The 23,181-nt window shown below is 38.1% G+C and overlaps 1 protein-coding gene across 1 annotated transcript in view; it reads left to right on the forward strand.

Annotated features, from left to right (window-relative positions):
• Positions 1-23,181, forward strand: part of LOC140230597 (band 4.1-like protein 4A) — an 82,917-nt gene that overhangs the window by 21,354 nt on the left and 38,382 nt on the right. The window contains exons 2-4 of the mRNA XM_072310739.1: positions 6,865-6,969; positions 8,185-8,227; positions 10,760-10,936. Coding sequence (XP_072166840.1) covers positions 6,865-6,969; positions 8,185-8,227; positions 10,760-10,936 — 325 coding nt within the window. The remainder of the gene's footprint in view (positions 1-6,864; positions 6,970-8,184; positions 8,228-10,759; positions 10,937-23,181) is intronic.

Below are 23,181 nucleotides of genomic sequence, written 5' to 3' on the forward strand. Positions count from 1 at the left end.
AGTTTTCGAGCCAACTTTATTACCACACCTAGACTCAGTATCCTAGAGTCTGTGGTAGCCCAACTGGTCATTAGACCAACTGGTCATTAGCCAAAGTGGGAGATAGACCAAATGATGATTAGACGAACTGGCAATTAGACCAAGTGGCTATTAGACTAAATGAAAATAGACTAAGTGTAAATTAGACCAAGTGAGAATTAGCCCAAGTGTTTATTAGACCAACTAGTTATTAGACCAAGTGGGAGAAGACCAACTAACAATAGACCAACTGGTGTTAGACCAACTGAACATTAGACGAACTGATATTAGACCAAGTGCAATTAGACGTATTGGCAAAAAAATACATTAGACCAACTGGCAATTAGACTAAATGGGAATTAGACAAACTGACGATTAGCCCTAGTGGTCATTAGACCAACTGGTTATTGGACCATGTGGCAAGTAGACTAAGTGAGAAGTGGACCAAATGGGTTTAGCCCGAATGGTGTTGGCCCAACTGGTGATTAGACCAAGTGGGAATAGACCAAGCGGCAATAAACCGTGTACACGTGCACCTCTGCAATCACCCTTTGCTAACAATTAGCAACTTAGGGTGATTGTAGAGGTACACATGTACAGTTGTACATATTTCTGATACTATCTGATAGGCAAAGGGAACTGGTTAGTAATAATAGTGCTGTAAATGTACTTGAGGGAACAGAAATTTCATGCACATCTCGGAAATATCATAGTTGATCCAGCAGGGTTTGCCCTGAGCCTGCCTGACATTGCAACTGTGAATGGGATCCAGGTAGGCCCTACAGTTCCTGTACTAAATTGCAAGAATTTAAGAAGAACAGGTTTAATGAATTGCTCATTATTATTTCCCATTCAAATATGAAAGACCACCTGACCTCCAACAAAAAATGACTTTTTTTTTTTTTTTTGTGAGTGGATCTGTTAGGCCAGCATTTGTTAAATCCATAAAATCCATAAAATTTGCAAGCAAACTCACTCACTGCTAAACTCCTACAAAAATGTATGTGCTTTATAAACATTAGCAAGCAGATAACATAGTATATTGACTTGAGGTTTACTTTGTGTTGACTCAATGTGTAAAATTGATTTAATGTTATAAGGGTAACTTGTATGAGTTTAAAGCAAGGATTATGGCACCTTCTGTGGCAGATACAACTCATACTGGAGACAAATGATGTGATTTTTGTGCTGTACCTGCTTTCATGAGCTTCAGTAACACATTGGTGCAAGTAACTCTCTAGTGCAGTAAGTGAGAAAGAGAGAGAATGGGAAAACACCAAAACATAAAACAACAACTACTGCAGCAACAAAGGGAATTTCAGCCCATTGTACAACCCACGTAATAAGGAAGACATCTTTATGCAAAGGGTGTAGTACCTGGTACACAAGAAGCCAAGTATGGTTTACAGTATGCTACAGTGAAAATGGAAGACTGTAAAATGATCTCAGTTCGTGGCTGTGTGTGTGTGGGGGGGGGGGGGGTGGGGGTAAGGGAGAACAAAGTGCCCAGACACACTTGAAAAGACACAGAATCCCAAAACCTGCGCACCTCAGCCTTGCAGTATAACAGTCAGAAATTTTACCCACAAGGCTTGTCTTACATTTCACTATGGATTCCTGTTTATAAGCCATGTGGATACACTAATGTGGCCATTGTTACAGTCTCTTATTACCAAATCACAAAGTCTGTGATGTGAAATGTACTCCAGCTCTGTCTAGCTGTTGGCTCAAATGTATTTTGTGGATTCACAGAATGTAGATAATATTACCGGTAATGTTCATAGAACATATCAGGGAACTGTGAGTGAAATCTGAGAATCTCTTCACCAGTCTTGAATTAAAAAAGTTTTGGTACTGCTGAGGCTGGATAAGAAGCCAACAACACAACAACAATTTATGGTATTGGAATGCTGATATACATGTACCCCCCCCCCCCAAAAAAAAAAAAAAAAAATTAAAGAGAATTGCTAATATTTTCATATTTTACCATGTAGTATAATAAGAGAGCACTCGTCATCAGTATCTCCTTCAGAAGACAGGATAAATATTGTATGTGGCTGTTACATTGTATGTGGAAGGAATGTGTGCTGTCATTAAAACAAATTCTTGTAAGTTGTAGTCTTTATAATTTCCTAAAATCACTCCTCTTCTATTACAGCAATACCCGTAGTCTTACGTAATTCTTATCCACCGATGGTTGCACTAAAACAGTACCGGTACTAATTAAAACAGGCAAACAGAATGATAGAAGTTTCATCAAAATATGAAATAGATTGATCAAAACTTTTTTACAATGATATAAGGATAAAATCACATAATGTCCCTTACTTCAGATCTGATTTTTATAAAAGCCTCCAACATAGATTATTTTGCATTTTATTTGCCCTACAAGTGTATATTACAGCAAAGGCTAATGCAGCAGTTTGATCAGATTTCACACACATTGAGCATACAAAACCGTATTCAACCGACAGTGTACAGATGTGATACATTTGTACACTGCAGGCGGTAATACAAGATTGTGTTGTTTAGTGTAGAACTTCTTACAGATTTCAGTGTACAAAACAATATAATACAAGAGCAATGCCCTGAACCATTTAGGGTCATCCAGAGGTCATACATCTAAGCTTTCTGTTCATTACCAATCAGTGGAACTAATGCTTGCATATTTGCAATGGAATGAATTTATCAAAGTGCCAAAATGTCTTGTAGGTTTTCAAAACTGTTGTGTTACCGTTGCCTTCGGGATCAGTGTTCTTTAAGAAGCTATGTTTTTCTCTTTAAAGTGCTAGTCATACAGAGCTGTATGTGTACACACGCCCAACCCAACTTTAATGGTCCAAGCAGAGAAGTGTTTTCCACCTTCCTCGCCTATTTCAAGGGCCCTTTCATTGTTTGTGCCGACAATTGTGTGTGAAGAGAGCAGAGTAAACCAGAGCTTGGTTGAAGTATCAGTGCAAGGGAGTTTTGAGATCCACAAATATGATGATTATTATTAAATGAGATTCATCAGCCTTGAGAAAGAGTCTGTGAAACTGACCATTCATTTTGATACAGTGTAACTGCCGTACCATTTTATTTTTTTTTTTAAGGAAAGAAAGAAAATATATATTGCTGAATTGAGATAATAACATACAATGTACATTTTGCATAGTGTAATTGAAACCAGGTTCTGTTTGTTCCAAAGTAACAGCATGTACAATTGTAGTAAACTATTATCAGTTCTCACTGACAGTCTCTTGATACTTTGAAAGTTTTTGCCTTTTTTGTGTGAATGTTTTTAGGATCCTGGTTAACCATGTGTGGAAAAAAAAAAACAACCCCAAGAGATATAAAAAATGTTTGAAATCTTATCACTGGGCATATTCATAGCTTTGATACCTCGAGATATGGATAACATTCACGCTGCTACATTTGTGCAATGTAGCAGCCGGGATGAATGTTTGGAGTAGGAACTTGATATGATACCTTATCTCAGATGAAGCGATAAACCTTCTATAGATCTGATAAGGACATGTAACTCACAGACCATTGTCATCGAAATCATCTGTCCTCATTCGGGGCTCATGAGGTCACCCCAAGTTCAATATTAGGAGATCTCGTTTTTCACCCAAAAAGTAGATTAAGCAAATCTTGTCTCAAATTTTGATTTGGGATACGTGCAATTCAAACACGTCGCTCAGTCATCAAGAAATTGATCCCCTCCCAGAAAAAAAGACCCAAACCTCAAGATGGGAGAAGAAAACTGTCTGGTAGCGATGTAAATTGTGGCACTTATTCACCTTCCAGCCTCGTTCTCCCTTAATGATTTGTCAAAGCCACTGCAGGGAGCGAACATGGTATCCCTGCACCTTTGCCGACCTGCAAGGGAGGACACCATTTCACGCGGGGTTGTACCGGTATTAACTTACCACCAAACCTGTCACCGGTCGTTATCAATGATGTGGATCGCCGCAGTGCGGTTCAGCTACATTTGAACCATCTTGACTGCCACCCAATTGGCCGCAAAGCTTCCAGAGTGGAAGCCAGTTCTATGAGATCGCAATCTCGATTTTCATTTAAATGTTCTGTATGTATGTTAATTTTTTTTTTTTTTGCAATTGACCTACACTATGTGTAGCAATGACCTGTTCTAAAAGCTAATCCTAAAGTATGTGGATGTATTTCAATTCTATAAGAATGCAGCTGAGGTACTTGCAGTAGTTATTGCTATGTAAGTCAAGACATGGGATAGGGCCTAAGCTTTCTTTCCATTTTTGTCAAAAAAGACCTATACTTGTATTTTACAAAGCAATATGATTGAATTTGTATGGATGACAGCGAATTGGTCTGTCATTTATGAGAAGAGTGTTTTATGAAAATTTTCAGCATGTCATTACAAAAGCATTGCCAATGACATATTAAAACCGAGTTCTTGAAAGGTTAACCTTAAAAAGGCACTGCAGCTCCTTGACCTGTTGATTCCACAAAGAAAAAGCAATCAAACAAACAACTCTGTGATGTTCATTTGTTTCTTTGTTTATTTCTCCTTTTTGTGTGCTTTCAAAGATATAATATTACAACGTGAACTTGGGTAGATGGAATCTTTACAACTTCTTATAACTGGTGATAATCCATCAGATATTGTAAAGGAGTACAGTAGGCCTATGTAGGCCCTATTCCAAATATGTAGGTACTTGTACTGGAGGACATTTTTCTGGGTTCTCAAATTACACGTAACTCGGCAAACTTGGCCTATACATGTAGACCGTACCCAGTGGATAAATCTTCTTAATACTTCTATTGATATTTGTAGAGATGATGTTTGAAAATTAAGTGACACATAAACAGAATGAACTAGCTTTTCTTTTTTTCTTCAGAGTAAAATATGGAGGAAAATTCCCCCCCCCCCCCCCCCAGGCATCATGTGGTACCATCAGAACTGTGCAGCTCTGGAACACATTAAACTCGGGGCTTGGCTCCTATTAGATATTGAAATCCTACAAATGCTGCTAGAAAATTGTTGAACGTGTCTGAAACAATAAAATCCACCTGATCGAAGACGGAGAGATTTGTTATATTGGCATATCATCTCTCAGTAACAATCTTGCTGCAGTGCTGTACTGCTGAATATCACTGAAACAACCACTCCAATACAATTTTAGAGCTGTATATTCAAATGTGTACATGTACATGTAGATTGTAGTTGCCATCTGTCTAATGTGCACTACCTCACATTTTCAGTAATGCTCTGCATTGAAGCCATTTCCTGTGATACCTTGCAATGCATGTCAATGCGTGGGATCATTAATGGGATTTTATACTACAATAGCGTATCCCCATAGCACACTCTACACGCATGCACAAAGAGTTAAAATCTTGCAGTCTGTGCTTGATTACCCATCATTCACACAGTTCAGTGGTTTAATTTATAAAGCAAGAAAGAGATATCTCCTTGTTCTAAAAAGTCTGCAACTTGACAGGTGAATGACCCCCCCCCCCCCACTCCCTCTTACTCATTGTTCTTATCCTGTATTCAGTCTTTCTGTGGAAACCTGCAGTGCAGTTGAGAACAGAGGGTCCTCTCCATTGTAATGTAAAGCTCCCATGCACTGTTTTTGGAAGGGATTAAGTGCCCCATTCTTATGTGCCACATGTCCCTGAACATACATTGGGCTCTTAAATTGATTCCCCAGTCAGTATCATTGAGGTAAACTATAGACTTGAATGGATGGGTGTGAATTCATGAAAGGGAGATCCTTCAGCTCATTCTTTTAGCTACAATGCCCCAAACTGTATTTAAAGTCTGAGTGGCATACTGATAGTTTATACTGTAATAGTCTCCAAAATGCTGCCATGTAGGCACAGGATGTGGTATATTCCAGCATAATCAACGTTATCATTGCCCCTTATTTGGCAACCTGCATAAATGAAAAGTCATAGAATTTTTTAGATGGTTGTGGTGAGATAATGATGATAGATTGTGCCATCATAATATCCATTTAGCTATTCAGATGACTTGTGGACTCATATGATTTAATATTGTCAACAAAAGCTAACCACAGCAGCAATCTCATGAAACAGAACCATTGTCTGTGTAAGTACATGGAGTGCAAGTAACCCTGTGAGTTTTAATTCAGTTGGGATGCCCTGGTATCTTTTTTTGTGAGGGAATATTGTTACAAAGGGTTGGTCACCCATATTCTCTATTCTGCTGCCTTGCAGAAAGTTGACAAAAGGATTGTACAGAGCTATGAGTGTGTGTACCTAGACCTGCACATATGTGGGTACAGTATGTTGGACCAAGGCCATCCCATTTTGCTATCTATGAATGCATTTCTTTTCTCCTCAATGTTATTTTATTGTCTGGATCTTTCATACACTCTGCAATATGATTCCCCCCCCCCCCCCCCCCCAAAAAAAAAAAAAAAAAAAAAAAAAAACTTTTGCAGAGTTTAAAGAAAAACTTTATATCTTAATATGCATGAAGTGAAATTGAGTAAGGAAAAGAATTGAAGCAAAAAAACAACAACATGAAAATTCATGGAAAGGCAAAAAAAAAAAAAGAAAGGGAGGAAATTTTAAGATCACAATTGCAAATAGTGATAGTAATATTGACAATTGCATTAAGTACTCAACCTGGTTCTTCTTACTCCATCTTCTTAACAATGATGATAGAAATGATATAATAACAATACTGATAATAGTGAGTACTTCTATAACACAATTCCATCCAAAAGATGCTTATGGGGCTTTAACTGCCTTTAAGGAGAAGAAGAAGAGAGGTAAGAAAAATATGTAAAGTCTGTTTTTGTTTTTTTGCTTTTAATGGCATGCCAAAAATATGTTTTTTGCTCCTCATTGCAGAGGAAAATGATAGGCGGGGATGTGCTGGACCGGGTCTTCAATCATCTCAACATGGTGGAGCTGGATTACTTTGGTCTCCGATTCGTGGACAATGACAACCAAACGGTGAGCCATGCTTTCTTTCTCGTAGTTATTCTACGTCCAATCACTTCCATGAAATATAATTTTTTTGTGGAAAGAGGAAACAAACTTTGTTAATGTATTGGCGTATCATGTTTTTATAATATCAATAAGTAATATTTTTTTTCTTTGGTGTATTTCTGTGAGATTTAACAGTGAGGTGATGCTCCGTTTTGTGTTAGATTCCAACATTACTTAAGAAATAAAAGTATTGAAAGACTGATTAGATTTGCTTTGTTGCCAAATTGAGTTCAACATCTAAACATAATTTGTTTAAAGAGACATACACCATCTAATGCTTTTGTATTACTTAAGGATTGATTTTTTAGTTTGTTTTATGATTTTGCTGTTTAAAAACTGGCCAGTACTACCATGTCAAAATTACACTGTATTCCCTTCATTTCTTTTATTGTGCAGTAATGTTTCCTTGCTTTAAAGTGTAAAGAATAATGTCTTCTTTTTCACAATCTTATGATGTTAATTCTGCGAATAATACTTACAGACTGAGAGGAAAGTATACTTGTAAACAATAAATAAGTGGGACTTTGAATACAACATCAATATTAATAATACATTGCTTGTTTTTCTGTGAGAACCCTTCTGACACTGAATCTTGTACTTTTAAGTCAAATGTAATCAAATGATATTTCATGGAATGTGAAGGCAGCAAGAAATATCAAGAGGACACTGGCTTCAGATTTCTACTGTTTACCATAGGGAACAGTGATTTACAAAAAATGTTCGCATTAACACATTTGATGCATATGTGAAGGTCAGTTGTATCACAAAACAACCATGCCATATAGCAATTTTGCAATAAAGCCTAAAATATAAGAAGATATTACAATTTTCTCACTTTTAAACCATAACTGTAGACAGTTTAGTCTAGAGACAATTTTATTATAGCTTTTGTTCACACATTTTGTAAAATGAATATACTGATAAACTTTTCAACACTGATTGTTTCTATCCCTAACTCACATTTTAGAACTATTTTGGAGCATTAAAGCTGGCTTTTTGTTTCTTCTGCAAATAGTAAATAATGCCTTTAACATAACCCTTGGTTGCAACCCTTTCAGAAAACCTCCAGCTTTTAAGAAATCATTCCAAGCCAGATTCTGTGATTTTTGAGAACTGTTTGTCATGTCCAATATAAATATTTGTTGTATATTGCTGTCTGATTTTTGTTCTTTACTGCAGCACTGGTTACATCCGGAGAAATCAGTCTTGAAGCAACTGAAACGTAAGATATATTTCACTTCAAGCTTCTTTGTTGCTGTGCATAATGTATTTGGTTATGATGTACGGGTAGTGTTTTCTTGTTTAACTCAGTAAGTATGGGCAGCTATTATAAACGTCCTGTACTTATTCTCCCAGGCATTATTACTAGGAAGATTTCAAAGGAAGATCTGTGCCATTTTGATGATGAAGTGGAACAGTTATTTTTTTTTGTTGGATTTATGACCTGGAAATTCATTATCTGTATCTTTTGATAACTTTTTGCCCCACTATACCTAAAGGTATTCAGTACATAATAGTGCGGAGAGGTGGTTAATGGAATGTGGAATCTGTATATTTTTTCTATGGTGTTGAAAAGAAGAAAACACCTGCCAAGTGCTGTCCGGGTTACCGTGATTATTAAAAAGGCACACTGTCGATGCTCTCATTTACCATCTCCAGTCTGTTGCTTTATAGATTCAACCTGCCAGCACCTATTTAAGGATTCTTACAATACTAAACTCTGCTCAATGAGAGAAAAAAGCAGTGAACTTTTCCCTCAATGTAGGCCTATGTAGGTTTAGACAAATTGGGAATGTCTTTGCAGAGATTAGATTGTTGAGTATGATGATATGCAAATGATGTGGGGCAAAAAAAAAAAAATTGGGAAAAGAACTAGACATAGAGACTCATACATTTTTTTTTAGCACAAACACACACACACACTTAAAGGGGGTTGCATGTGTTTCAAGTGCTCAGTGGTTAAGTTACAAAAAAAGAATATCTTCAACTTATGTAACACAGTGCTCTACTTGTCAAAGAATGTGTAATAGTCCTCTCAATGTGTTAATGATATGTTAACTGTTTTTTACAGATTAAGAAAAAAATACTTAAAAGTGAAGTATTAGAGAAATCATATTTGATAGTTTGTATAGGCTGTCTTTTGAGGCTGTCTTTTGAGGCTATCTCATGAAAGACAGATAATGATAATACATGTGAAAGTTATGCAAATTTAACCCCCCCCCCTCCAAAAAAAGAAAAGAAGTCAATACCAGTACCTTATTCAAATGAATTACTGATTTTTGTGTAGATCAATAACCACTATAATGATTACTACAAGTTTTTTAATTCATAGAGGTTGAACAAGATTTTAAATAAGTGCAGTTGCTGAATGATACTTCATAATTTCATTAGGGATTTTAGACAAGTATAAAGAGAGTGAGCGGTCAGGATCGAATTCAAATTCTGTACCTTGACCTTTTATCCATTAGAAAGAATTTTTTTTCTAACATTAGACTTAGAACAGTAGTATTGTTCTGACAGATTAGATGTTCCGTTTACCAAAAAAAAAAAATAAATAAATAACAAAAGATCCAAAAGAGAACGCAGGATGAGGTGAGAGTTTACAATTGCACAAGCTCATGCAGTAATGCAATAAATGTATCATCACTGGGGTGACAAAACCTTGTTGTATTTCATATTTTGACAAAAATCACTTTTTAGATTGATTGTCAGGTAATCAGTTATAGTAAGTGACATCATGTCCAAATCCTAGCTGTCTTTCTCAGGTAATGAAGCCACAATGGTTTGTCAAAGGAAAGGCAATCCCATTTGTTTTAGTGCTTTGGCTGTCGTGTTTTTTCGCTCCCCTGAACAGTTGACATTTTGGAGATAGGAGGTTTTGTCACCCCAACAGTGGTATGGGATTTGTAAAGAATGCAGTGTTTTGATATCATTTGATCACACTGTGAGTATCAGTAACATATAATTGTCTGCATAGATTTCGATGTGAGAGATCATAATAGTCAGTGTCAAATGCTCAGGTGACGTGAAAATTTTGCCCCTTCATGCAGTAACTCAAGTTCATTGGAATTGATGCATGGTGAAATATGCAGTCTGACAGGACAATTGAATAATGAGACAAAGAGACTTATTGCCAAAGTCTAGATGAAGGATGTTAAATTTTGCAATAAGGTTAAATTTCACCTGGTTTGCAGGAACACTGGTGCCTTTTGATTTTGTCAGCTGCAACCCCAGATTATAGAACTTGACAATACAGGACTTAAAGGTCTTATTTACCTTTGCAACCAGTGATTTCAAAAATGTTCAAGATATCACATATGATACATATATAGTAGGTCTGTTGTGTCACAAAACATCCTACCATATAAAATTTTTGCAGTAAAGCCTAAAATATAAGGAGATATCAGTGTTTTCTCAATAAACCGTAACTGTAGACGGTTTAGTCTGGAAACATTCTTATTATAACTATTGTTCACATTTTGTATATCTATTTAACAATACTTAACATTGATTCTACGGATTCAAATTTTAACACTGGTTGTTTCTATCCCTGACTCATATTTTAAAACTATTTCAAAGCACTAATGCTGGGTTTTTGTTTCATCTACAAAATGGTAAATTATGCCTTTAAGGTCAAATGTAGTTTAGATGATAGAAGCTAGAATATCTAACTGTAATATTGTTCATATGAAAAGAAAAGGAGAAAAGAAAAGAGATTGAGTTGCCTGTTCTTTATTCCCCTACAATCTCTTAGATGTAAGCACAAAGACGCTTTACTTTGGGGTCAAGTTCTACGTGGAGGACCCATGCAAGCTGTCCGAAGAGGTGACCCGCTACCAGTTCTTCCTGCAGCTCAAGATGGACATGCTGCAGGGTCGTCTCCCGTGCAGCTTCGGCCAGGCGGCTGACCTCTGTGCATACGCTGTGCAATGTGAGTGCATGATCTTTTCGGCCATCTTTCCCTTTAAAGGGAAATTCCATCATGGATATCATTGTTGCTTTGTATGAAAAAAAAAAAATCAGAGAAGTAGGTCAAATTAAAATTTGGGGAAATATTGCACACATTAAGATGTTATGAATTGTAGAAGTTTACAGAGTGTGACAAATTAGCAACTGTGTGTGATCTGGAGGTGTAGGGCAACTCTTTATCTGTTTAGTATGTAAAATTTCACAGATTATTTCTCTCAAATGTTGGGCACAAACAGAATGCATCTACTGAGGACGATGCACCAAAGGTATTACCTGGTTTTCTAATAACACATCAACAACAATAGGTCTGAAGAAAATGTTTTGTTTTCTCTAGAAAAAAAAAGAAGAAAATTGTCAGTTTCCATACAAAGGAACATGATATTGGAATGGAATTTTTCTTTGTTACCCCTTGGACATCCTATGGGAATTGACGGTGTGGTGACATTTAGCATGTGCAGCGGAAAACCCTGAGGTTTTCTCACATTCTGTGCTTTTGTTGGAAGTTGCCAGGAAGCTACCTTCACTCTCAAATTTAATCATGCATCCTTTGCAAAAGCTAGGCCTACTTTTTATCTCAGTTTAAGGACAAGCAATAGTTAAAATAGAAGGATGACATTATCATCACAATGGAGGAATTTTTGTTCTCAGTATTCCATAGATGCCCCCATTGCCTTGCTGAACAGATCAAGGTGATCACTGGTGATCTGTAGAGGAACGCTGATCTGATGTTATGTATGTGCGTGGTGTGAATATACCCTTGAATGCTGTCAAAACTCTGGACTGATTTTGAAACAAAACGATACTTCGTCCTGATCAGCACACAGTGAGCCATCTGGGCGTCCCTCAGTGTCACAGACAAGAAAAGGATCCAGTATCCCCTTTTGCTAGGCAACCCCTGATTGCATCCAAGGTTGGCTCACCTTTGGGAACTTGGGAATACCTAGGGTTCTAGCAGTGCTAGGGTGTCTCAAATTCACTGGCAGGCCCTATTTGTCAACGCAAGTGACGGGGCAACCCCACGCAGCCACCGAAAACAAGGGATAAGTAACGGAGTGGCGGAATATTTCCTGTCAGATCTGTCGCAGCTGTGCATGGAAGCAGTCATTCCGTGTCAGTAGTTGAAATGATCAGCCATTTCATCACAGTGTGGATTTCGGGTTTTAAGCTTTTCCTCTTCTTACCTGTTTTCTTTCTCATTATCATTATTATTATTATTTTTTTTTTTTGGGGGGGGGGGAGGAGGGGTGGTGTTGGAAGAAATTTCTGGACCGTAGGAAAGTTATATTTGAAGTGGATGCAGTGGTTGTTGAGTTTGTTTAAAGAATCAGGGCATTTGGAGGCAAGAGTTATGCTCTTGCTACTAATTTGGGGGGTCATCACAGAGAACTAATAATTAAAGTTAGGTAGCGACTCTCTAGCGACTGTTCTTTTCACAGGACTTAGCAACAGATTGATAGAAAAACAGCATCCCAGTGTCAACTTGCATTTTTTTAAACAATTTGTACACACAAATACGTCTTCATTCAATCAAACTCCACGTAGGGGAGCTATGTAGCAGGTTATACGCTAATACAGATGTGACCTGTAGGACCGTGCATGATTTTGAAAACTTGCAGTCATCTTAAACTGTTGAACTTCAACATCAATTCTTGTACTGATACATTATGAATTATAGGCAACTCATTTTTTGATGATGTGAGCATGTCACAGAGTTTAATTGAAAAGTTTCACAAGGGGAAATGTCAATTCAAAGTGCCATTTCAATCTATTCTGCACAAAGCCAGCCACAATAGACCAGCATCTGAAGACTTCGAATTCAGGTGAATGTTAAAGAGATGATACATTTTGAAGAGACGATGCACGCTAAATAGATGATGATATGTTGTTTCCTGCCATGTACAATGAGATTCAATTCATCATTTAGGATTTTATCAAACCGTTTAATATGGCAATAAAGGTTGTAGAGGAAATTGCTGTGATTGTGAGGCCCCAAGAGCCTGTTTGTCACCCAGTTTGCATTCATAAATGTACTTCATGGGGGTCACGCACATCTGAGGCGTCTCGAGGGGGCATAGAGAATCGCCGCGTGAATACGAAGTACTCGTAATTTATCGCTCCCTTCCCGCCTCCTTCGTGCCATTGTTAGGTAACAAAAGTCGCAAAATTTGTAAGGAGAGGAGTTTGCTTTGTGGGTGTCGGTACCGGAGTTTTAGAGCCTTTTTTTTTAACCCCCTTACTCCCCCCCCCCCCCCCATGTGTCTTTCTTTCCATTAAGGGGATAGTCAATGCTGCTTCATTTTTGTGATGATCCTAACTATGATATAATGCTCTCCCTTTTTTGTCATTTTCCATCTTTCTATTTCTCTTCCCTCATGTGCCTTTCCTTTCAGCTAGAAGTTCTATGCTTCTACAGTTTTCCTTGTGTTCTAATTCATTTTCTTGTGCTTTGTCCTTTTGTAATCATATTTCCATCTCTCTCTCTATATCTTTCTTTTCTTTTTTGTTCCATTGCCTTTCTATCTGTCAATCCCTTTCTATTCACCCTTCTTTCTTTTCTTCTTCTTTATTTGCCTCACCCATTGTTTGTAAATTCTGCAACTCTTCCAGACTTTTGACTTTATCTAGCAATTAATTTTTGGTGTCTCTTTTCTGTTCCTGTCACTTTTTTTATCTTGACATGCTTCTCTTTTTTTTTTCTTTCTCACCTGCTTCTCACTATGATCTGAGAAACTTTCTGCTTCATCCATACTTGTCTCTGTTTTGTTGTAATTCGGGTAATTGTGCTGGGAAAATAGCCCAAAGTCACCCCCAAAACCGTACCTGGTGAGCGGCAGCCACCTTTCTACTCCGCATGATTAAAACAATCCCTTCTCCCTTCTTGGCCATGTGTTTTACCGGTATTCTGATATCTCTAAGCCTGACGCCGCTATGCCAACAGCCGGCCAAGAGGTTCTGAATTCCTTCAGGTTCAGGGCTCTCATATATTAAGTTGTTTTTCCTCCCAGGATTACCATTATCATCATTTTTTTTCTTTCTCTCCCTTTTTGTGTGGCACTATTCCAACAAACGTGTCTATCATATTACTTACTTTAGATGCTATTAAGAAGTACATGGCATTCTGAATATGCATGAAATGTGTTATGAATCTTTTCCCTGTTCTTTTAGATGGTAAGAGAAAGTGTCGGATAATGGAAAATTTTCACTTGCCTAGCATTGGTCTGCTTTCTACCTCTTATCATGTCTGTTTTTTATTTTGCATTGAGACCACAGTCACTCTTTTAATGTTTATTCATTATGGGTTGACATGGAGTGATACCTGAATCCAAGGGCTTCTTTTCATTGGTTCTTTTTAGTTTATTGTGGATCATTTGATCATGCCACATTCTCTGTAGTTCAAACCATATTGTTGAAATACTTTTTTTTTTGAAAGCAAGATTAAATAAAAAAGCATTCTATTACATACTTCTAGAATGACCCTTAGCAATTCCTCTTAGCTTTTAGATCCATTTAGATGTGTTGTTCTCGAACAGTTTATAATTCTACTCATGCTGGTTGATAGCAGAAGATATCCTATAAAGAGGATTGTGGCTTTAAGAAAGGGTGGGGGATATTTCTTTCTGAATGTGGGTCTTTAATGCAGATATAAATCTGTCAATAAATTCCATCAACAACTATATCTTAACGAATAAAATGCCCTATAAAATTTGAATAAACAAAACGAACCTTAAAAGGCTGCATGCCTTATCATCACTGCCAATCCAGGGATCATTTTTTTTTTTAATAGCATGGACATATCCAGACACGTAAACAATTCATGTTATTCCTGATCGCTGTACAGATTTCTTTTCAAACGTAAAAAAACAGAGCCCACGAGAATTGAAGAAACATAAGATATGCAAGTGTTGGCATGTAAATTGACAAGTTATCACAAAATTTGACAAGAAATAACTGCGCAAAAGTCATTTTTTGTATGCGTGTTCGATTTTGATGCCAGCCTTCACTGAGAGATAAAGCATCCGTGGTATGTCGCGTCATGCACAAAGCGGCTCTCGGCAAGTTGAAACGAACATATCCAAAGTCACCTGAACCACAGGTGTAAATCACCAGCGTTTATGATGTCATAAAGCTGGTATAAACCAGTGATCAACTTTATCCATGTCATTTTAGCCAGCCCAGAAATTCCAGACTGTTGGTTAACCAGGAGAAAAAGAAAGAGAGGGAGAGAGAGTGGAAGAGAGCAAAAGGATCATTGTCAAATCAATGATGTTGGAAGGAGTGAATTAATTGCCTTTGCAGCAGAAATGGACAGAAAAGGAAACAAACTTATCTACAATTGTACAATTCATTCAGGGTTTAACAGTGACATCAAGAAATCCCAAAGTTCCTTCATAAAAGTCAATCTGTATTTGCTGCTGTACCTATTGATGTCTATTACCGTGGACACACCATCACTCAAGGTAGAATTATCGTACAAGGTGGTGCTAAAAATATATCCCAGTTTCTCTCTCCCTAGGGTGGAATTTATTTTAAAAAAAGGAGAAAATCATTCTTTTCCTCAATCATCCTTTTTTCTTTCTTTCTCAGTGGGCAGGGCTGTGTAGGAACAACTCACCTTTGACCTTAGCAGCAGGACTTAAAGCAAATAGCCATAAATTGCTACAGCAGGGGTGTTTATCTATTAGTATTATTTTTCCTTCAGAGGAAAAAAATGGAAGAGGGTTTCACAGCAGGCCACTAGTCACTAGGACTTTTTTGTTCGCCCAGTTTAGTTCCAGATCAGGGCTTCATGAAAGGTTAGAGCATGGACCCTAGTAGGGTCCATGGTTAGAGGTAGTGGAAGAAAAAAGGGGGAAGAATTTAGCTGTTCAATGTGCTCGAATGTGACAAGAGAAATGTGTGCTTTTTATGGACATTCAATTTGTAGCCTGAAAAAAAAAAGGGAACACAAAAAGTGCTTGAGTGAGGGAAGTGCATTTAAGAGGTCCCATGGTGAGATTGTAATGTGGTACAAATGTTCTCCCACCTAATATATGGCTGTAAAGGGTTCAGTGTAAAGGACATGGAGTAGAAAATGCAATGGTATGCTAGAATTGGTTGATAGATAGTAAACAATCAAGTCGCGAAAGGTGCAAACGCACTTCATTCTGCAGTGTTTTTATTATCACGAACTTCACGAGTTGACTGATAGTCGTGACAATGACTCGTGAAAATGTGCAGTAAAAACCTTTTCCAGTGTTATTGGAGATCAACTGAAAAGGGATAATGCTGATTTCTTATTCTGTCACTATGGTTGACAATATCAATACACTATACACGTTATACTAGCAAAATATATCATCGTGTGCTCGGGAGAATGACATGAACGCACCTGATTCATTGACCCCGTTTACAGTGCGGGGCTGGAGCTGTGGCCGAGCCCAGCCTCAATTGCGGGACCGAGTCCCGCAATTTTGTCCGTTTACATTGCCGGGCTCGGCCGCGCTTTTCATTCAAACCTTTCAATATTTTGTCATAGTGGCGTTCTGCTTGTAAACAAACGCAACTTGGTATAGCCTGGTTTTCAGACCCTTTGCCAACTGGATTCCGTGGCAACGAAGTCGCCGTTCGGGCATAGGCCTTTGCCGAAGGAAAAATCCTTTGCAGGAGAAAACCACCTTAAACTACACTAGCTTTCGACGTTGAGGGGGTTAATATCGTGAATAGCGAAATAGTACGGGCAGAGGGTCTGGAAGCCAGACTAAAATTGGCCGCGCATTTGGCCCAGTTTGCGTTTACACCAAGAAGAGGCTGAGACAACCTCCAGAGCTTGGCCAAATGCGTGGCCAATTTTGGCCGCGCATTTGGCCTTTTGCGTGTTTACACCGAGCCGCGGCCGAGCCTCGCACTGTAAACGGGGTCAACGACGGTGTGCTCGGAAGAATGACACAAAGGCATGTGAGGTGCATGGTAGGCCTTCATAGACCTACATATGGGCCTCACCAGCATTCAAGTCTTATTCCGAGCACAGCTTTCTTGAATTGCGTGCTTTCGCATCATTCTCCCAGCTCATAAAGATATGGCATATAGGCCTACAGACAGTATCTGCAGAGACCTCTACAGGCCTAAAGTCTTGCTGTAGAAAATCATGTAGGCCTACATCTGTGTGGGAACTTACTGAATGTCATTGTACTGTCAGATACAGAAATAAAAGAAAAAAATAATTTAGATAGATGAAACCGAAAATTGAGGGGAGAGGGGCAAGTGGCCTTTGCAAATTATTGTATTCAGAATTTAAAAGGTTTAGGATCAGGTCACTTCAAATGATATGATGGAAAATATTGCTGTATGAAATCATTGGCCAGTGAGATTTGCACATCAGGGAATACTGTAAAGAGATGGATAAACAAGTTATGGAGATATAATAATGATGATAATAATAATGATAATGATAATGATATGGTCTTCTTTATCCAGGGTAGCCTCTTCAGTATTGCCACTGCCTTACCATCAGAGGACCCTGCCATTACTGTAAAACGAGAAATTTTCGCGTGCATTTTAATTTCGCGAATTTCGCGAGCGCCAAAATTCGCGAAATTAAAATGCACGCGAAAGTTTTTGTCTACACTACATGCATGGAACGCCAGTTGCAATTCGCGAAAATTTCATGCCGCGAAAAAGGCTTTCAGCTCCAATTCGCGAAAATTTCATGCCGCGAATATATCATGTTTTACAGTATTATTACCCTAGCATTGCCAGTTGGGAAGGATAAATAGGAAGGTAGAAAAGATGGATAGATGGAAAGAAAAGCGAAAGATATCTAGAGAGAATGGCAGTGGTCTAGAGAATATAAAAGACGGATAGAAAGAGGGACAGGCAGACAGACAGATAACATTGGATGAATAAGAGAAGGGATGACTATTGTTGCATATTGTATGGTCAAAATTGAGAATTTTGCAGACAGTTTTTTATCTATGATTGTTTAATGCCAGGCTCTGGGCATTGTTTAATTTGTTATTCATTAATTTAACAGATATTGCATATTGTATGGTCAAAATTGAGATTTTTTTTTGCAGACATTCTTTCATCGTAGATCGATGTCAGGCTCTGGGCATTCTGATAGATTTGACATATTGAAATAATGGCAGATTGGGATTGTCTTAAAGAGCTTAATTCTTTGGTAAGAAGAACTTGTCTATGAGATGTCACCAGTGGTCTGAAGAAGTCTTAAAGCCCTTGCTAACATTTGCAGATGAAAAAAAAAAACAAACAAAAAAATCCACAGGCTTTAGTGCTTCAGCATAGTTCTAATACCCCTTTCATAAACTCATCCTCCTATTATCCGCATAAGAATAATGCGGACAATTCAATAAAAAATGCGTTCACAAACTCTGAAAGTAATCCGCATTATTTTTACGAGCGCCCGTCCTGAAAAAGGCGGATAATCGTCATGGTGACTGCACACCCCCCTTCTGCGGGAAAGACAGGTGACGTTTGACCGCACCCCGGCAATTATCCGCATTATTTGGGTTTGCGTTCATAAACTCAAAATCTCGTCCCGACGCTGCTATTATGCGGATAATAGAAGGGTCGAAATAATGCGCATTATTCTTTCCCCTCTCCGATTTTACGACCAAATGTTGCGGATATTATCCGCATTATTGAGTTTATGAAAGGGGTATTAGATATGAGTTAGGAATAAAAATGACCAACATGAAACTGTTAATCAATGGGGACTCTAATCAATGTTGTTTATAAATACAAAATGTGAACAATAGTCTTTATTCAAACATGTTTCCTAGAATTGTAAACCGTCACCTTGATGGTTTATCTAGAAAAATGGTGATAATCTCCTTATATTTGTGGCTTTATGGTGTTTTTTTTTTTTTTTGGGGGGGGGGTGTTTTGTTTTGTTTTGTTTTTTGTACTGCAGGTGTTTTGTGATACAACTGAACTATACACATATGCATCAAATATGATAATTCAAACATTTTTTTTGTTTGTTTTTGTAATCACTGCTCCCAATGTTAATAGTGCATTGTCATTATTTTGGTAGAATCAAAGCTACTAGACTTGATATGAAGTAGACTTCCTGATAATGTCTGATATCACTCAGGCCTAGCTATACCTATCAGGGTAGAGTCGACTGCCTATTATGGAGATTTTGCTGTAGCCTTAAATCTGGATATTTGTTTGACATCTGATATTGATAAACACAATGGGAGGAGCAGAACGGTGTGATATATGCTCGGGATGGCCCAGTGACATTTTAGTCTCCAAAATGCCAGGAAAGGCGCAGTAAATCATCAGGCGTGGATTGGGTCTCCTCGAAGCTGTCAGTCGGGGAAAAATATGTTTCGTTGGGACAAAAGGATAAGCCAAAAATATTTCCTAAAATTCATGTTTAGTGTTATATATTGGGTGCACTATCCATGTATCTTAGTTTTCAGTAATACCACATTATAAATGGATCATAGGCAATGACAGTTTTTTCATTCAGTATGAATATTTAAAGAAATAATTTCAAGAATTGTAAATTTATTAGCTCCGTCATCAGCAAGTCATCTTTGCATTTCTTGAATTTAATCATTTAGAGATATTGCTCATCAAATGCTTCATAAACCATCGGCCTCCTACAGAGAGGTAAAATTGTTCCACATATTTTGCTTTTTATTTGTCATTTGACTCCAGATGTAGCCCAAAAAAAAAAAAAAAAACCTTTGTTTCCAAACTCTGCCTTTCATATCATGTTTTGATTGTGCGTGTGATTGAAATCACTCATCATTTCCAAACCAAAGTCTTTTCAAAGGAAATCACTAAAAAATTCTGTGTTTTCTTTTTGGTAAATTTTGAAGTACATTTTGGATTTTCCGCACTCACGCTTCGAATAGAATTTGTATGGAACTGGCATGTTCAGCCATTCTGAGCATACTTTAGCCAGTCTCGTGCGAGAAAAGTTTCAGTTCCAAATAGATGAAGAATGGAACATTTCTAACGATAAAGACTTTCATTGATTGCCAATGTGCTGTCGAGTGTATCAGGGCCTTCAGGAATACTGGCTGTATATTTCCCTGGTTACAGTTGACTTTGTACAAAGCAAACACTGGGCTGACTGATTCCTGGCTACCGGCGAACTACTTACATATTTCTGAGCTTTATTACGTGTCAAAGCTTAAAATCAGTTTGACACTGTTCACACGAAATCTGTCTTTGTCCACTATTGGTCTTTCTTCATGATTAACCATCCATGAAACTGAACCAAGAACAAAAGCTGCTTCGCCAGGAGTGTAACCCCCCCCCCCCAAAAAAAAAGGAAAAGATAAAAGAATGTAAAATTGCAAACTCTCAGACATATTTCCGAGTCGGCTTTTATGCATTCATGCTCTGATGGCTTCGCCCACTCTCTGCGCAGCAGAGCATAGAGTTTGGAAATTATGTGGCAGAGCACAGAGTTTGGAAATTATGTGGCAGAGCACAGAGTTTGGAAATGATGTCTTTTAAAGCTCCCTTATAGTTTTCGTTTTTCAATAAAAGATATTTCCTGAAAATTATCATCCTGATGACCGATTGAATAAGTATGCAATACACAGGGGTAGATCCAGGAATTCTGTAAAGGGGGGGGGGGGGGGGGGGCAACTAACATTTCTGGTGCCACTTCCGGGTTTCATTTCATTTTTTCTTTTTATTTCTTTTGTTTTTAACGAAAAATAAAGGGTGCGCCGGTTGCGCCCCCGTCTGGGTCCACCACTGCTACATATTGGCAAAGACAAGATATGAATCACACAAATATGATATGCTAAAAAGGCTTTATTTATGCTCTTCAGAAGCTACAAATGCAAGTAGTGGATCTGTAGGGTTGCCATGGATACAGCTGTATTGATTATGAAAAGAGGATCTCAATTTCTCTTTTATCTTGTCTGCAGGCTGGGGGGAGGGGAGGGCTGCCACTTTTTTAGGTCCTTCAAAAGATAAAGAATAAAACACAAAACATGAGGGGAAAAATTGCAACACCCTATGAGGGGGTAGGTAGGATGTGATACCAGTGACCCACAGCCCCCCCCCCCCCCCCCACCTTCTCATCATCAAGTTTTTATTCTTGTTAATAGCAACTTATTGATGTTTGGCTGCACTGTCCCCATGGTGATATTTCAATTGACAGTGTTTGCTTGTGAGCTGCTACTCTGTTATAATACATATTGTACACTGTGTATGTGTTGACATAAGAGTTACTGTATTACCCTTAAAGGGATCATATAGTTTTGGTTGAGACCTAATTTCAGGTTTCTAACATTTTTAGGTGAGATAATAAGAAACCTCTTATGAAATATGAAAGAGCATGTAATTCCATGAGGAATTCAACATTTATTTGATGAAAATTGGTTTTGAAATGGCTGAGATATCCAAAACAGAACGATTTTCATAAAGTGTGGGACCCACATTTTACTACGATCGCTTGTTTTTACTTTGTTTTTGGATGTTTCAGTCATTCCAAACCCGATTTTCATCAAACAAACTTTGAATTTCTCTTAAAATGGTATGCTCTGTATTGTATTTCATAAGTGTTCTCATCTCCACCAATACTGTACAATCCCTTTAATTGTGCCCCATGTTTGTTTGCCTTTTGTGGGAATAATGAAATCCGTATTTTGCAGGTGTCTATGTGCATGTGTGTATGTACACTGTGGCCTGAATTCACGAAGGTGGTACAAATGAAACCATGGTTTAAACCATGGACAAAAACCATGGAACGCCAAGTGTCGCATGGAATATTTCGTTACGAAATCAGTCATTTCGTCGATGAAATGTTTATTTTGTAACGAAATGACAACATGTTGTAACTAAATGAACATTTCTTCCACGAAATAATAATTTCGTTAACGAAAAGGTCATTTTGTCAACGAAATTACCAATTTCATAACAAAATATTCCGTGCGACACTTGGCGCTCCATGGTTTTTGTCCATGGTTTAAACCATGGTTTCATTTGTACCACCTTCGTGAATTCGGGCCTATATGTGTGGAGTAGCTGAACCGAAGAAGAATGCATTTGACTGTTGCTGTTCAAAGTGCTGTACAGTACGTCCAAAAAAGAATTACAACGGGGCCCTCCGCAATGATATCTTTAAAAATAGTGAATCAATCTAAATATTAATTCAGGATATGAAACTATAACTCATTGCCCACATCTTACAGAAAACCCCATTCGATTTGCTTCAGTGGTCAAGGAGAAATGAGGAATTTTGTTGAGGATGTCGGGAATCTCTTTTGTCCAAATTCTGTCTATTATTCACACACAAGAGCATTGAATTGCTAAAATTGGAAGAATCAGACTCATGACATGCTTTATAACAATCCACATTTCTCTGTGACCGCTTAACCAAATTGAATGGGGTTTTCTGCAAAATAGAGATAAGATGTTATATTCTAAGACCCTGAAGTAGCAGATCATATTTGGTGTTATCAATTCGAAAATCTGATTGTAATTTTTGGGGCAACTTACTGCAGATGTCCCCAAAAAAATTACAATCAGATTTTCGCATTGATAATGCCCAATATGATTATTTTCTTTAAATGCTACTTCAGGGTCTTAAAATATAACATTTTAGCTCTATTTTGCAGAAATCCCCATTCGAATTGGTTGAGCGGTCACAGAGAAATGTGGATTGTTGTAAAGCATGTCATGAATCGGAGTTTAGCATTTCGATGATCTTGTGTGTGAATAATAGACAGAACTTGGACAGAAGAGATTCCCGACATCCTCTACAAAATTCCTCATTTCCTCATGCCCCAGTCCCATAGACTTCCCGGATCATCCCGGACCACCCCGGATCTGATCCGGGGAGAGATCCGTGTTGACGCCGGGAGGCCAACACGGCAACTTTCGGAGGTCAAAAACATCCGGCGTCATCCGGGGATTGCCGTGTTGGCAGAGCAATCTGGGGTGGTCCGTGTGGCTGCCTTGTAGCTGCCGTGTTGATCCGTGTAGATGCCGTGTTTGTCCGTGTAGACGCCGCGCTCTTCCGGCCTTATCCGTGTAGCTGCCGTGTTGATACCGTGTGGACAGTCATACCAAAATCCCGGATCTCCCCGGATGTTCCCGGATCTCCCCGGATCACCGTGTAAATCCTTGAGCATCCGTGTTTATGTGACTGGGGCATCAGATGTGGGAAATGAGTTATAGTTTCATACCCTGAATTTGTATTTAGATTGATTCACTATTTTTAAAGATAGC

This window comes from Diadema setosum, chromosome 7 (genome assembly GCF_964275005.1).
Source record: "Diadema setosum chromosome 7, eeDiaSeto1, whole genome shotgun sequence".
Classification (NCBI taxonomy): Eukaryota; Metazoa; Echinodermata; class Echinoidea; order Diadematoida; family Diadematidae; genus Diadema; species Diadema setosum.